This window comes from Martes martes (genome assembly GCF_963455335.1).
Source record: "Martes martes genome assembly, chromosome: X".
In the NCBI taxonomy this organism is placed as follows: Eukaryota; Metazoa; Chordata; class Mammalia; order Carnivora; family Mustelidae; genus Martes; species Martes martes.
The window spans coordinates 73,377,374-73,394,466 of NC_137897.1; the positions used below are offsets into that span (position 1 = coordinate 73,377,374).

A 17,093-nucleotide genomic window follows, 5' to 3' on the forward strand; every position below is an offset into this window, starting at 1 on the left:
AAAAAACAAACACCCTGTCCCTCTGCCAACCCATACCATTATTGTCGTGTGTGTGTGTGTGTGTGTGTGTGTGTGTGTTTAAAGTCGGTGAGAATAAGATCAATAACTCATTCAGATACAAGACGTGGCAGGTTTAATATTTTTTTTTCCATTAGGTACTGCTGATAGTAGTGTGTGGTTCCTTGCTAAATCAAAATAGAAGTTCAGGGATGCCTGGGTGGCTCAGTCAGTTAAGCCACTGCCTTCGGCTCAGGTCATGATCCCAGGGTCCTGGGATCAAGTCCCGCATCAGGCTCCTTGTCCAGCAGGGAGCCTGCTTCTCTCTCTGCCTCTGCCTGCCACTCTGCCTGCTTGTGCTCTCTCTGTGACAAATGAATAAATAAAATCTTAAAAAAAAATAGAAGTTCAGAACTCTCTTTTAATAAAGTGAGGGTCCTAGTTTCTTTCCCATGCCTATAGAGTAGTTCACAGCTTAAAATCTATGTGCCATTTTACGTAGTTGCTTTGATGTATCCATTACCAAGGAATGTGAAAAACAGACATACTTAGGTCTTCTCTGATCCTTGGCCTATTCCTGAGTTTTATTTCAACAGAGATTCTCACTATGAAAGGAATGATGTGAAACTCTGAGATGGACTCTGGACTCCTGTATACTTAAGTCAGGCCAATAATGTCCCTCATATTTGTAAAATACCCTACATGTTTCTATTCCTTTTATAAGAAATTCAAGGTAAAAAAAAATCTACAATTATTTTAGGAGACCAACTCATAGCCAGGTGGATTCTCTCATGGGTATGAGGCTATTTAAGGTGACCTGAGGAGGAAGAAAAAGACATTTGGCAGTACAGTTAACCCTTCAACAGTGCAGAAGTTAGAGGCACCAACCCCTTGATAGGAAATGCATGTATAAATTTTGACTCCCCCCAAACTTAACTACCGATGGCCTACTGTTGACTGGAAGCCTCACTGATAACACAGATAGTTAATTAACACATATTTTGAATGCTGTATGAATTATATATTGTATTCGTATGATGAAGTAACCTAGAGAAAAGATGTCTTTAAGTAAATCATAAGAACAAGTATATTTATACTACTGTACTGTATTTGTCAAAAAAAAAACCCCACACATAAGTAGATCTGCACAGTTCAAACCCATATTGTTCAAGGGCCAACTCTATATAGCATCTTTATTAGCTTCTATAGATCCCAACTTCTTAAGTATACTAAAGGCTATTTTTGCAGACTGGCACAATAATTTAAGGTCTATTCCAACAGAAGTCATTGAACATTTATTTAAATAGTATGAAATTGTCATTTTTGCAGGTGAGAAATGACTTAATATTGTCAATTTTATATGGTTCAATCTGAGATTTAATTTCCTATACCCTACCTCACTTTAACATACTGGAAAAAAACATGGGAGCTTTGAGCAGATAGAACTGGATGGAAATTTCAGCTTTATCAACTATGTGGCTTTGGGAAAGCATTATAATCTATCTGAGCCTTAGTTTCTTTATCTTCAAATTGAGGAGACTAATACCTAGTTGAGAAGATGATTGTGTGAATTAAAGATAACATTCAAAAAGTACAAAACAATAAATAGTTGCTATTATTGCACAATACAATAAATAGTATTGTACTACTAATGCTAAATTACACTGTGCTAAATGCTAAAATTACACTGTGGTTATAGTCATACAACTGTGTGAATATACTAAAGTCATTAAATTGTACACCTGAAATGGGTGAATTGCATAGTATATGAATTATATCTCAATAAAATTGTTTTTAAATACTCATAATGAGGGACACACATAAAGAACAAGAGCTTGAAGCTGTTTGGAAAAAAAAATATTTAGACTTGGCCTTTCATAAGGCTCATTTATAGACTTCAAACAAACAAACCAGCTTCTGAGTACTTCTTGAAGTAATCTAGTTTAGCATGATACAGTCACCGCAAAGCATTATTTCTAATTTCCTATTTCTGGTATTAACCACAGTAGAAAGGGTTGTTGTTTATTGCTATTCTGCAACTGGCAAACACCAAGTTTTGATGTAACAAATGTCATGAAGTAAAGATTTATTTTAAGATTTACTTCACAGTTAAAGAAAAAGCTACAACTGACAGACCATCTGACTATCTCATGTCGCAGGCCTCCCAGCATTTGGTACACAGTCATATGAATAAGAAAGCTGTGTTCCCCAACACTTTCTCATTCCAACTGCACAAGCACAATGTGTGTCAGGTTTTGAGCAGCAGCACAGCTTGGACAATGTCCAGTCACCACAAACAGCCTGGGCAATGTAAAGAGCAGACCAGGGAGGCTTAAAAAGAGGGCATAATAGTTATTTGTCCAGATGACCAAATTATATTTTCCTCTTCTAACTGTTAGACATTTACAGGGACACAATTTGGAGATGCCTTTGGGTCCTATTTACTCCCTATGTAGAAACTAACCATTTGCTAATAGAGGCCCTTATTTTTATATAGGGAATTTTACTTTATTGGATGCAAATCTGGACAGAAAGGGATTCCAGTTTTAAATACTGCATTATGGTGCATTTGTAAATACTTCATCCTATTATGGATGATCTTTTTACCCAAAAGTGTTATACAATAAATTTATTTTCTTTCTCACCTTCTCTGTAATTTATGCATAAGATAAGAACAGTTATCAAAGATTTTAGGTCAGTAGTTCCATCTGAATTTACACATCACCCTCTAAAGATGCAGTATCTTGTTGTTTAAACATGTGTGTATGTGTGCTTGTTTTCAGTCAAGAATATCTATGAATGACATCCAGAATTAAATAACAACAACAACATACTAGAATGCAGCCATTCTAGTATGGATAGATGTGACAAGTCTACCAGCATTGAACTGACTCCTATGCTAATGCCAGCAAGACATCCGAGGTAGATAGAAGCAGGGAGGGTTAGTTCAATGTAAAGTTGTGAAAGAAGCAATATCTTTCTTTAATATTTTTCCAGCTCATTTGTTCCTGGGTGCCCAGTGTTTTGTTGTCTTTGGGGTACTCAGAGCTTGACACTGCTAAATATCATGGGAACCGATTCTTCCAGGAAGCCCAATGCTCTGGATCTTTTTCTTCTTTAGTCCCTTTTATCAATAGTTATGCATTCTGTATATCCCACTCAGTAGTCATACTTTTGAAAATATTTATTTATTTATTTATTTGAATTAGAGAGAGAGAACAGGGAGAGGGGCAGAGGAAGAGAGAGAGAGACAATCTTCAAACAGATTCCCTGCTGAACAGAGAGACTGATGTGGGGTTCAACCTAGGAACCTGGGATCATGACCTGAACTGAAATCAAGAGTCAGACACTCAACCAACTGAGCCACCCAGGCACTGCTCTTTAGTCATATTTTATTTTATGGATACTCTGATAAAATAATTGAAGTGGAGGAGTAAATTCTTTTAAAGATTTTTACATTTTGCCCTTTCTAAGAAGCATTTGTATTATAACAGGGGCTTTAAGGTCTTAAACTATAGTTAATTAAGTTAGGTAAATTTTTTTTTGCCTCTCAGATAATATTGTATAGATTGTGGCTATCTTCTTGGTTTATATATAAGAACAACACACAAACATACACACATTTACAAAGGGAATTTTACACACAGAACTTTATTGGATGTTACTCTGGACAGAAAGGGATTCAGGGATTCCAGTTTTCAATTATATATATATGTGAATTATATATAAATATATCTGAAGTAGATGCAACATGAAGAGGAGGCTGCAATCAACAAAGATTTAAGATATGTAACAAGGATATAGAAAAGTAAGTCTTAAGTAATAAAGCTTGTCTATGGACCACAGCTAAATATTAGCAGCAGACAAATCAAGTAATATTGGAAAAAGCAAAGATGGAGTAACATCTTTGAGTATTCTAGAAAGCACAGAGGTATTTAGATAGGCTCTATGAACATCAACTATAGCCACAAACCAATGGTTGTTTTCACAGAACTGGGAAGGATAACTTCCAGTCATTCATTGGTCTTTTGAGTTGCAGCAATTTTGAATAAAAATAAACAATATCTGTAGGGTTAGTAATTTACAGATATACACAAACAAGTGTATTAAAGGGCACACATCTACACTCCTAATCTTCAGATATACAAATTATACAACATTTAGGATTTTGAACGATTTGCTGTCATCACATTTTGCAGCTATGAATTATTTATGGATAAAAGAGAAACTTTTCTCAATTAGATCAATGAAGAAAATGGAGACAAAGGTCTATAAATTTATTTATATAAATATATTTATATAATTTATTTATTTATATTATTTATTTATTTATATAAATGTAAATAAATCTATAAACTCACTTATTTCTACATAATTTGATGCAAAATATAAGTGGATGCTGAAGATATAAAACATCTATGGAATAAGGAATGCTAGGTTGCTAGGTGTTAAATTACTTAAAAACAACCTCTTCAGGTGTGCCTGGGTGGCTCAGTGGGTTAAGCCTCTGCTTTTGGCTCAGGTCATGATCTCAGGGTCCTGGGATCAAGCCGCCTGTCCGGCTCTCTGCTCAGTGGGGAGCCTGCTTCCCTACCTCTCCCCCACCCCACCTCTCTGCCTACTTATGATCTCTCTCTGTCAAATAAATAAAATCTTTTTCTTTTTTGAGAAGTTGCACATAAAGGGTTTATTTTAAATGTTTTAAGGATAGGATAGAGTTACATCATAATTATAAAAATTACTTACAGAATTAACAGATTTATATTGTTTATACTTCTAAATGTAGAGAACAGGGAACTGTCCACACATCATATAAAATCAAATTAAAAATGAATTCAAGCCTCAAAGATGAGGTCATTTACCTAATTGTAAGATGCCAACACGAAGAACTCTGAACTATGCACATCCGCTCACACCGCACTAATGGTGGAAATACAAAAAGCGCAGCATTTCCAAGGAATCACAGACATTTCGACCATAATTATTTTGTTATAATAATTGTTCCTGTTTTGTCTTTGGAGAACTTCCTCTTTTCTTTTCCTTTTTCTTTCTTTATTTTTTTTTTTTTTAAAGACAATCAGCTTGCACATGGTTTCAGGCACTACAGTTTGTGACAATCGGAACAGTCTTCTAATGGGTCCACAGGGTTCAGAGATTCGAGCCCAATGCACTGCGGGGTTTGGCACGCAAAGCAAGAATAGGAATGAACTCTGGCTGAAAGGTGACTGGGCACTTCGAGAATGCACAGTCCCTTCAAATGCTGCACGACAGACAGAGCTGGGAAATCACCTTCTGCTGGCTCTGGCTCACCAGTGCATTCTCATCCTACGACCACTACAATGGCACAGGAAGCAAATATACAGAAAACAAATCAAAACAAAGGTAGAAAACAAAAAACCTAAATATCTTTCACATGCAAGTTCAGTTAGTTACATTGAACATTCTACTTAGAATAGAGCATGCAAAAAAGGATGGTCTGCGTTTAAGGCTCTCCTTGGAAGCTTCACGTGGCAGCCGGATGTCACTGCACGCGACGCGGGAACACGATAGCAGGTCAGTGAGGAAGGCCGGGACATTTTATACAGGTTCAAGGCTTGTGCAGTCACAAGTCCCATGATAATTTTGGAAACTCATGTCGGGCTCCTACAACAAGGAACCAACATTCTCATACCAGGAAAAGGCAAGCAATGCATGCAGATCTGAAACGTGAGCCTAGAACAAAGCCTAAAGTACCGGGCGAGGGAGTGGAATCAGTCACCGCACAAGTGTGGGTTAAGCCACCAAAATAAAAGAGAATGGGGGGGAGAAAGGAAAACAACAAAAAACCCCCTTCCCCTTCCTTCCGCCCTAAAGGCAACAAATGGAAATGATGAAAATAATGGTGATCATCACCTGTCACGTTCATCAGGAGAGTGGCAGACCATGTAGTATTGAAGGTGCTAAAGGTACTTGTAGGAAAACCACAATGCAAGTCGTCAAGTGACGCTGGGAAGGTTGCCACTGACCCAGCCCTCGGGATACTCCAAAGAACACTGGTTTTCAGTCCAAAGCCACTGTACCATGTTCGCACAGTGCACACACCGGACGCCCTACTCTCGGGGCACACGTGTCTGCCTGTGCTCTGGGAGTGGACTCAGCCTGGAGACTGGCATGCAGGGACTCCTGACCAGAGCCACTGGGAAAAAGGTGACAGACAGTCGTGCCCCACGGCCCCTGCTGAAGCCAGAGAAGTGTGAGACCAGGCAGGCACTGCAGGGAGAGGCGCAGAGGCAGACAAGCTCCCCCTGCGGCCCGAGGGGAGGGACTGCATCCTAGAGCGCAGGGATCACGGTCCAACAGCATGACAACGCACAGCCTTCCGAAGGCAAAGCGGGCACCACGCGGACCATGAGCAGTAAGGCCACCAACAACAGAATCTCCAATACTGAGAACAGCCATGACAGAGGCTGCACGGACTGCTGGTAGTTGGCTGGCAACACGTGCATTTAGCCTTCTGCCCCAACCTCAGGTAAGCTCTCCAACCTCTACACTGGATTCCGAACTACCTCTCTCCTGGCTTTCAAACCGTCAGGGTTCATCTGAAACAACGTGGCAGATGACCATGTCACTGCCACCTAACCACTTCTGTGATTCTATTTCGGTCAAAACCAACTTGCAGGAACAAGCCACGAAAGGGCTGTGAGGATGAGGGCCATAGTCACACCCACAAGCTAGCTCAATGACAGGAGAGTCCATGTCAGCATAACAGTGGGAGCCAAGACCGCTCAGCACCACAGAAAGTGTCAGGGGACCCGGGCCGGTACATGCCTACATACTCTCTGTGGGGAACAGCTGGGGAAAGCCTTCTGACCACAACCACGTATCAGTAAGAACAGTAATAAAAATAAAAGTGTCCCAGAGAACAGAAGGCTGCAACACCACTCTCAAACTTGTATTTCTGGATCAAAGCACTAGGTTCTGCCAGGAACTTACCACATGCATGCAAACCACTGACGCACTGTTGCCTCTCAAATCACATACTAGAATCCAGACTGCTGATCATACAGACTAACGGACCAGGTTGTGCCGTCCAAAGCACCCCGGCATCACATCGTGTAGACCAAGTACCTGGGCTTTGCTTTATTTTTTATTTTTTTTTAAAGGTTTTATTTATTTATTTTGACAGACAGATCACAAGTAGGCAGAGAGGCAGGCAGAGAGAGAAGGGAGGAAGCAGGCTCCCTGGTGAGCAGAGAGCCCAATGCGGGGCTCGATCCCAGGACACTGGGATCATGACCTGAGCCAAAGGCAGCGGCTTTAACCCACTGAGCCACCCAGGCGCCCCTGGGCTTTGCTTTAAAACAAAAGAAGTATTTATGCTAAAAAATGTAAACAAAAATTTACAAAGCTTAGAAATTAAAGGCAGCTTTTTACCCAGCTTTCTGTTTTGTTAAATTCTAATGTGGGTCCAGCAACTGTTCACAAATGATTCCTATTCGGACTCATGGTTCAAAGCCTCCAGACTGAAAAGGCGTCTGAATTCTGACTTCCAAAGCATGCTGAATGTCCCTGTGTCTCCTGTGCCCACATTTACTTTTAAATAAACAGCAGTAATATACAAAATCGGACTGTCTTAGGATAAGCACTTCTGTTAAACTGGAGAATATTATTGAACCCCCGCCCTGATCCACAAGGAAAGGACTGCCAAGGAAGCATGTGTGTGTGTGTGTGTGTGTGTGTGTGTGTATGGCGTATGGACACACACAGATGCAGGCAGTGAGAGGTCGGTCCATACATGTCTCAAAGAAGAAGGCAGTACCAACAGTGCCAGACCATGCTTGCAGCGTGGCAGCAGGTGGGGAGAACTATGGTGCTGGGGAGCTGGCGCAGTCCAGTCCAGTCTACATGACCGCAGTGCTATCTTAACTTCACCAAACTTGCCTGGAACTCCCCTCCAGACACACAGACTTCTCGTAAGATGAAGGAGTTCTTACACAAAATGCTCTGTGTTCACATCAATCTGTACTATTCAGAACAAACCGGTTCTGCTGGCAGAGATTGTGGATTCGCAGGGACATTTAAGCTTTCATTAAACTGGAAAGGAATCAAGTCTTTATGTCTACAAATTAGATATTTAATAGTTCCACAAATTTGGCCAAGTCCATGATGACATCTAGGATGTTTTCACCAAATCGTAGATGTAAATATGGAAATTGTCATCAAACTTGATGAAATAGACCGACGGTTTGGCCTCCACTTCATGAATGACCATGCCAGTCCTCTTAGAGCCCTCCTCTTCGGCATATTCCACCTGTTTGCCTACCAGGCTGTCCACAACTTCTCTTGGCTCCCTTTCTGCTGGAGGAGAATCGTCAGAATCGGGCATAATGTGAAGGTCGCCTTCTTTATAATCGTCTAAGAGCTGGTACATGTGCAAGACGGGGTCCTTCTTGTAGGTGATGTAGAACCACGTGTTCATGATGAGGGTCCGTGCCAGGACCAACCCCTTCCACTCGTCCTTGGAGCCGTCCTCTGTCTCAAACATGTGCTCTACCACCTTGCCGATCATCGTGTGGGTCAGGTGCGCATCGCTGATCCGAGAGGTCATTGTGAGACGTCCTTTTCTTCATCATACTTGCAGACACACCAGCATGGCCTGCATCCGCCCTGGACCACTGGCCAGGGGTCTTCCCGAATGGGATCTTCATTCATCTGTATTTAAGTGAGCAGCACAGCTGCCGGACTAGGGTGAAAATTGAATACTCTCTGATTTCAAACTTTTCACAGAATCTCAATGTTCCTATTAATCCGTCACCCAAGTGCCTCTTTTACAAGTTCAGCAGAAACATGTGGACTCATAAGGACTCTGCCAGCTGCCCAGGCCGTGGTCCGTAGCCTGCGGGCCCCACCTTCCCGCGCCACACTCCCGCCCTGGCCCGACGGAGCCAGACCACGCCACCCTGCCCCCACTCCGCTCTGCGGCCGCCGCCCACCCCCCAATAAATAAAATCTTTAAAAACAAACAAACAAACAACCTCTTCTGCACTTTTGAAAAAAAAAATTATAATTTTATTCAGTAAAATCTGGACTATCTTGTTTCTATGCAGTACTAATCATTTCAGACGCTACTCTCCCTTCATTTGATTTTCTTACGGCTTTTAGTCATTTTTAAATTCTTCACTGACCAAAGTGATAAGGTGTAATTTAGATATGAACATTTATTCTACATATAAAATCATACATTATGACCTAAGCCAAATTATTATATTTTTTGTTTTCAAAATAGAGAAAAGAGTGCACAAATAGTTCAAAAATTCAATATACCTTAATAAATTTTTTCTGTTTACTCCAAAAGAGTTACTATAAAGAAACTCCCCAACTGTTAAGGTTGAGCAGTTGGGTAACTGGGGAATAAATTTCTTTTTCTTCAGTAGAGTGAATCATACTCTTCATAAATAAAGGTAGTATGGAATTTATATCCAGAATTTACTAAAATTAAATGAGCTAAATTTTAATTGCATTAGGAGCTCATTACATGTAAGATTCTGTGCTGAGGGAATATGGCAATACAAAGATGTAAAAATTAAACTCTGTTGTCAGAGTTTACAGTCAAAAGAGGAAGAAAAAGATAAATGAGTGTATAATAAATCAAAGTCACATGGTGTTCTTACCTATTCTTTATTTCACAGTCATGGACTTATTTTTCTTTTATGTCTTCTCAAAAGAGCATTAATTAGCCCTAATTTGAGGGTATTACTGAAAGAGAAAACTTTCATATGTTAGTTTTTTAAGATTTGCCCTTTGGTATTCTGTCTTAACATTCTTATTTGATTTTTCTAAACACTTAGATCTTGACCTAGTGGCAATCAATCACAGTTAAGTATCACTAAGGTCTGGGGGAAGCATGATGCTGGGTACTATCACTAATATTACATGCTATATTTTTGGAAGAAAGTTTCTCTGCTTGTATTGGAGTATGCATGCCCTTCAAATTCCTTTTCATTTGAAAATATCAAAGCAGTGAAAGATACAAAGAGTGGCAGAAGTGTAACATGGGGGTAAAATCTATGACAAAAGTCAAATAAAGCTAGAGACAATTTCTCCAGCTTTGAAGGCCAAGAGAACAGTACTAAAATAAATATGGTCAGAGAAATAAGAAGTCATACTTCCTTTCATAAGAACTAGATAGCATTTTTTTTTTCTTTCTGGCTAAGCAATAAAATTCCATATGCATATGCTACACTGGCTCTTTGTTCCCCTAATTGGAAGAATATTCTGCTGTATTGTAAGTCATGCTCAAATCACTCATTAAGGCCACATTTATTAGTATTTTTTACTTATTTAGCATATATTTCCTAGATGTGAGTAGGTATGATGTTAGTGCTACCAAGAGGCTCAGGAACAAAAAATTTACAAAAGATCAAGCAGAAACAATTATGATCCTTTGGTTATAAGGGTTGGTGCATAAAGTTGGATTTAAAGCTACAGTAAGAACTTGCATTACTGAGAAACACATGACACTATGCTCCATTTTAATCCAAGACTGGGTGATTGAACAAAGGAAGAGTGGCAAAGACAAAGTTTCTACTGCTATCACTTTAAATATTAGTTTGCTGACTTTCCAGGTCTAGTAATGGTGAAGAAATTTATAATGGACTAACCCTTCACTCAGACAATTACAAGATCCATGTTTATGCAGTTTTTATCCTGAAAATACTGCCAAAAACATAAATGGTGGGATAGGTAGAAATCAAGCAGAAAGCTTGACTTGAAGAATCAAATAATGGAATTAAAAGGTGCTAATTCACCTGGAAATTAAGGGGAGAGATTCTGACAAAGAGGAAGCTACAGAGAGTTCCCAAATCTGCAAATAAACTCCCCTCAAATCCTTGTATGATCCACAAACTAAGCATTTATCAGGAGATACTTAAAAGAGCCCAGGACAAAAGAAGAACCAGAAGATTGAAAATGTGGCATAGATATTTCAACAAACACCACAGCAAGTAAACCAGATTTTAGAGTTTTAGAGGGGCTTGGTTAATACCTAAGACCTACCGCTGAAACCCTGGAATGGTCATGTCTTAGAGGTAGAAGTTATGTTACAATATCAAGGCATTCACCTGAGGACAAAGGGAAAAAAAAATGAAAAAGAGTCATGCTAACAGAACATAAAACACTCCTAATGATCAGCAATAATGATCAGCAAATAATTTACAACAAATACTCTTCAGAGAATTATAAAGTAATCCGGAAACTTGAAAATACATTATCTAAAATGTTCAGACTAAAAAAAAAATACTTGCAGAGAAACAGGAAAATTTTATCTCTAATCAAGAGAAAAAGCAATTAGTGGAAAAGGTCTAGATGACCCAGATTATGGAATTAGCAGAAAAAGACTAAAGCAGGCATTATACATGCGGTTGAGATCATAGAAGAAAAGACTGTCAGATTGAGCAAACAATTGGGAAATCTCAATGAAAAAATAAAATCTGTTTTAAAAACAAATGGGTGTTCTATAATTCAAAGGTGATATCTCAGAAATGAAAAATTCACTTAAAAGTATATTGGGGATAATAGAAAAAATGGTCAGTGAATTTGAAGATATGTCAATCAAAAGTATCCATATGAAGAAGAGGAAGAATGATGCAAAAATGAAGAGAATATCTGTAACTCCCAAGACGTTATCAGGCATCTAATGTACTTGAAATTAGAGTCCTAGAAGGAGAAAATGAGGCATAAAAATATTGTTAAACTAATAGTTTAAACATTTGCAAATTCAATTTTTTAAAAACCCACAAAACCAAACATTAATTTGCAGATTCAAGAAGCTTAGCTAAAAAATAGATTACATTTAGGGAGAGAATGTTATGTCAACTTCCCACCAAAAACAATGCAAATCAAAGAAAAAGGAAATAACATCTTTAATATGTTGAAAAAGTTGTCAACACAGAATTCAATATCCGGTAAAAATATTCTTTCAAATGAGAGTGAAATAAAGAAATTTAAGATAAACAAAAACAAACAAACAAAAAAAGATAAAAGCTGAGAGAATTTGTTATCAGAATATATAACCTATAAGAAATGCTAAAGATAGTTCTTAAGACTGAGGAATTTATACCAGATGGGAACTCAGATCTACAGGGAAAAAAAAAATGAAGAGTATCATGAATGACAAATATGAAGGTAAATTTTTAAAATATCATTTCCCTCTTACCTCAATATTTTTAAAAGTTAACAGTTTAAAGCAAAACAATTGCTTTGTTTAGTTTATAACTTATATAGATATAAAACACATGATAATAATAGCTCAAAAGTTCATGAGTATATGAAATTTTAACCTTCAAACTATTTTTATATGAATAGACATAATATTTACTTTAAGTATAAAATAATGTGATTAGGATGCACAGTCAAATTCTTAGAGCAACTACTAAAAATAATAAGAGATATAATTAAGTATCCAATAGAGGAATTAAAAATGGAATAATTATTGAATTAACCCAAAGAAAAGCTTTTAATTAGAAGGTATTGATAAGTGTACCTAAATTTCATGTAATATTGATGAAATTAGGTTGAAATCTATTATCTTGTTGGTTGTTAGAGATCTTTTTTTGCTCCATTTGGACTTTTCCAATAACTTTTACTAGTTGAGGAAGCAAGACACAACCATATGCTGCCTTCAAGAACCATATTTAAATATAAAGATGTTTACATATTAAAAGTAAAAAATGTAAAAATATATACAAGCAAATGGCAAGCTTAAACAAGCTGAAATGATTATAATAATATCAGACAAAAAAGAATTCAAGAAAAGAGGAATTATTGGCAAAACTAGGGACATTTATCTTGGTTGAATATACTTTTATCCTTCCCCTGTGAGAGAACAAATAATAGTAAAAAATAGTGATCTGAAAATACTATCAACTAGTTTGATTCTATTAACATTTTATAATGCTTCAATCCTACAACTACAGAAAACTCATTCTCTTCACATACGTGTGAAACCTTAAGCAAGACAGACCATATGCTGCACCTTAAAGTAAGTCTCAATAAATTTCAAAAATCTAAATATTTTGGAGAATTTCCTCTAAGCACAATAGAACTAAATTATAAATCAGTAATAAAAAGGTATCCAGAAATATCCTCAAATGGTTCAAAATTAAATAGCCTAATTGTAAATTACCATTGAGTTAAAGAAGTAATTATAAGGGGAATTATAAAATAAATCTACCTGGATAGTGGATACGTAGAACAACAATATGGTGTCCGTGTTACTTGTGAAGGAGAAGAAATTCAAGGATTTCAAAATAAGGAAGTTACAAAGCTGGATATTGATGTGGGATTTCCCTCTTAAAGCAGTCTTGGAGCATGTCAAAGAGGTTATTATTACTGGCATTATAAGTATGTCAATGTGAAGAATAGGAGCATTGCTGAGGTTTCTATAGTGCTGGCTACTTACGTGCTTTTATTTGTTATTTTTTAATATAGGATCTTTTTTTAAAATTTTTTTTATTTGATAGACAGAGATCACAGGTAGGCAGAGAGGCAGGTGGGGGCAGAGGCAGGCTCCCTGCTGAGCAGAGAGCCCAGTGCGGGCCTCGATCCCAGGACCCTGAGATCATGACCTGAACTGAAGGCAGAGGCTTTAACCCACTGAGCCACCCAGATGCCCTACTTACATGCTTTTAAACTACTGCCTTTCTTAGAAGGAGCTCAAATATGAGGAGCTATGCAAGTACCACTGAAGAGGACTCAGTGTGGAGCGTGACTCTATATTCCTGATCATGGTCTTTTTTTACCTGGCACCCTTTTTAAAAAACATGATGGTGTAAATCTTTCCATATTTTGATTGAGAATTAATGCTCAATAAAGGATGACCGGTTCATATAAAAAGAAAAAAAAAACCTACCTGAGAGATAATGAAAACATAATATAGCAAAACATGTGGGAGCTAGCTAAAGTTGTGCTTAGTTAGAAATTTATAAGTTTGAATATGAAAAAGAAACAAGTCTTCTTTATATAAAAGCAGCAGGACCCAAAGTTGCTGATCATAATTTTTACCCTATGAAGCTAAAAAAGGAAGAGCAAATTAAGCCCAAAGTAAAGAAAGAAAATAATAAAGAAAGAAAATAATAAAGACAAGAGTGAAAATCAATGAAATCGAAAACATGAACAATAGAAAAAATAACAAAGAAAAATCTGGTTCTTTGAAAAGTTTAATAAAATGGATAAAATCTGATGCAGATCAATCAATCAATTAAAGCAAATACAAATAACAAGTATCAGGAATGAAAGAAGAAGTATTGATACAAATGTTACACACGTTAAAAGGGTATCTAAGGAATATTACTAATAACTTTATGCTAACAAAACTGACAAATTAGATTATACGGACTAGTTCCCTTGAATGGCACCGATTTCTAAAACTGATACAAAAAATATAGAAAATTGTAATAACTCCAGGCAGCAATAGCAATGGAAAGAACATGTCATCTTTCTTCCGAATGAAAACATTACCTCCATTTTTTATTTGTTGAAATATCAAGAGGGAAATCCATGGTTCTGTGAATGGCAAAATCACTTTCTAATTTGGATTAGCAAAGTCAGCTCTCGTTGATTGCCCCCCCCCCGTTAAAAGGTCAGATGTGAGCTCTTCAAAGCAAATGCAACACTATTAAATTAATTAAAATTATTTCAAAACTAACAAAGTAGTTAATGTAATTACTCTAATTTAGTTGATGAAAATTTAATGTTCTTAAGACAAAAATATTACTATTAAATGTTTTCCATTTGTGAAAAAATGGAAAATTGTAGTAAGACCTCACATAAAATAAATTGAATGTGTAATACAAGTACTCTCACACAAAGAAAATTTGCAAATCACGAGTTCTTGTTGATAAGTTCTATCAAACATTTAAGAAGAAAATAACATTGATGTTATACTAACTCTTTTCTTTTTTATACTAACTCTTTTAGAAGGCAAAGGAGGAGAAAATATTCTCTGATTTGTTTTATGAGGCCAAGATAAGCCAGTTACCAAAAACCTGACAAAAAACCTGACAAGAACAGAAAATAACATCCAATGTCCTTCATGAATATAGATCAAAAAAATTCTTAAAAATTCTTTAAAAAGTTCTTAACACAATATTAGTAAATCGAATACAATAATATTTTATAAAATGATACATCATGAATAAGTGGTGTTTATTCTAGTAATGCAAAATTGGTTTAACATTGAAAATCAATCAATGTAATTCACCATTTTAAAAGAATAAAGAAGAAAAATCATAAAATTATCTTCATAAATGCAGATGAATTCTTTGACAAATTCCATATTTCTTTATGGTTCAAAAGCAAAATATGCTAAAGAAAGTAGGAATGGGGTGTCTGGGTGGCTCAGAGGGTTAAATGTCTACCTTTAGCTCAGGTCATGATCCCAGGGTTCTGCAATTGAGCCCCACATCAGGCTCCTTGCTGACCAGGTTCTCTCTCTCCCTCTGCCTGCTGCTCCCTCTGCTTATACTTTCTCACTCTCTGTCAAATAAAATCTAAAAAAAAAAAAAATGTAGGAATAGAAGGAAATTTGCTCAATTCAATAAGGGCGATCTACAAAAACCTATGGCTAATAACAATCTTAATTTTGAACTAGTGGATGCATTTTCCCTAAAAGTAGGAACAAGACAAAATGTCTTCTACCCCCATTACTCTTCAGTATTGTACTGGATGTCCTAGCCAGTCCAATAAGTCAACAGAAAGGTACGGAAAGTATAAAAATTGGAAAGGAAAAATTAAAACTCTTTTTAATTAAAGAGGACATGATTATATATGTAGAAAATCATAAAGAACGTACATATTAAGGGCACCTGGGTGGCTCAGTGGGTTAAAGCCTCTGCCTACAGCTCAGGTCATGATCCTGGGGTCCTGGGATCAAGCCCCACATCGGTCTGTCTGCTCAGCAGGGAGCCTGATTCCTCTTCTCTCTCTCTCTGCCGGCTTCTACCCCTACTTGAGATCTCTGTCTGTCAAATAAATAAATAAAATTTTAAACAATGAATGTGCATATTAATTATTAGAAATGAAAAGTAAAATTATCAAGGTCTCAGAATGCAAGATCAATATATGAAAATTTTAAAAAAATGTGTTTCAGTGTATTAGCAATATGGAACTGAAATTAATTTTTTTAAAAAGATTTATTTATTTATTTGAGAGAGAGAGCTGTGGTGGAGGGGCAGAGAAAGAGAGAGAGAATCTCAAGCAGACTCCCTGCTGATCAGGGAGCCCACCACAGGGTTCCATCTCATGACCCCAATATCATAATCTGAGCCAAAACTAAGAATCATACACTTAACTGACTGATCCACCCAGATGCCCCAAAAATAAATTTTTAAAAGAAAAAAAATAAAATTCTTGAGAATAATTTGAACAAGAGACATACAAGACATCTACAGTAAAAACTTCAAAGTATTGTTAGATAAATTTAAACATTCCTAAATAAATAGAGAGGACTTTTGGGTTCTGGTCCAAAATATAAAGAGTTTAGAAGTTATGACATCTAAAACAAACAAAAAATATTACTCTGTCCTCACAAGGGGGAAAAAAAAAGAAGCTCAACAAATCGAGAATCAACAACTCTTTTTCAAGGAATTGAGGGATCTAGCAGGGACTTGATGTCACAGGGCAAGCTGCCATCCTGAAAATTGAAAAGACAAGCAAACACAAAGAATCACAATTTACCATGAGCAGAAATCTGCTGCTGGAGCCAATACTACAAGGAACACTTAGACTGTGATTGACAGATTGTTGGATGCTCAGTGTGGATGAGCTTGAGGACTAAACAATGGGTACCCCAGTCTTAGAGATGCCTGCACATTTTTTTAAAGTTTGTCCAGGAGCCCCACTATGTTTTCAGGGTGAAGCAGAGGAAAAAAATCCTGCTTCTGGGAGGGGAAGAGGAAAGTAACAATTCTGAAAAGCACCTGGAACACTCTGCTATTCTTAAAAAATAGTCTGTTCTCAAAGGAAACTTTTGCCAGAGCATAAACAACTTGAGTTTTATGAGACCTGGAAGAAAGGAATTTTCCAACTCCAGTTACATCTAGTCTTTCTGACTCACCTAC

At 37.1% G+C, this 17,093-nt stretch overlaps 1 protein-coding gene across 1 annotated transcript; it reads right to left on the reverse strand.

Moving 5' to 3' along the window:
- Nucleotides 1-8,149: 8,149 nt before the first annotated feature.
- LOC308337416 (spindlin-1-like) lies at nt 8,150-8,584 on the reverse strand (the record flags this gene model as incomplete). Its single annotated transcript, XM_080795531.1, has 1 exon — nt 8,150-8,584. The coding sequence occupies one exon, from the start codon at nt 8,582-8,584 to the stop codon at nt 8,150-8,152; it is 435 nt and encodes a 144-aa protein (XP_080651657.1).
- Between the last annotated feature and the right edge of the window lie 8,509 nt (nt 8,585-17,093).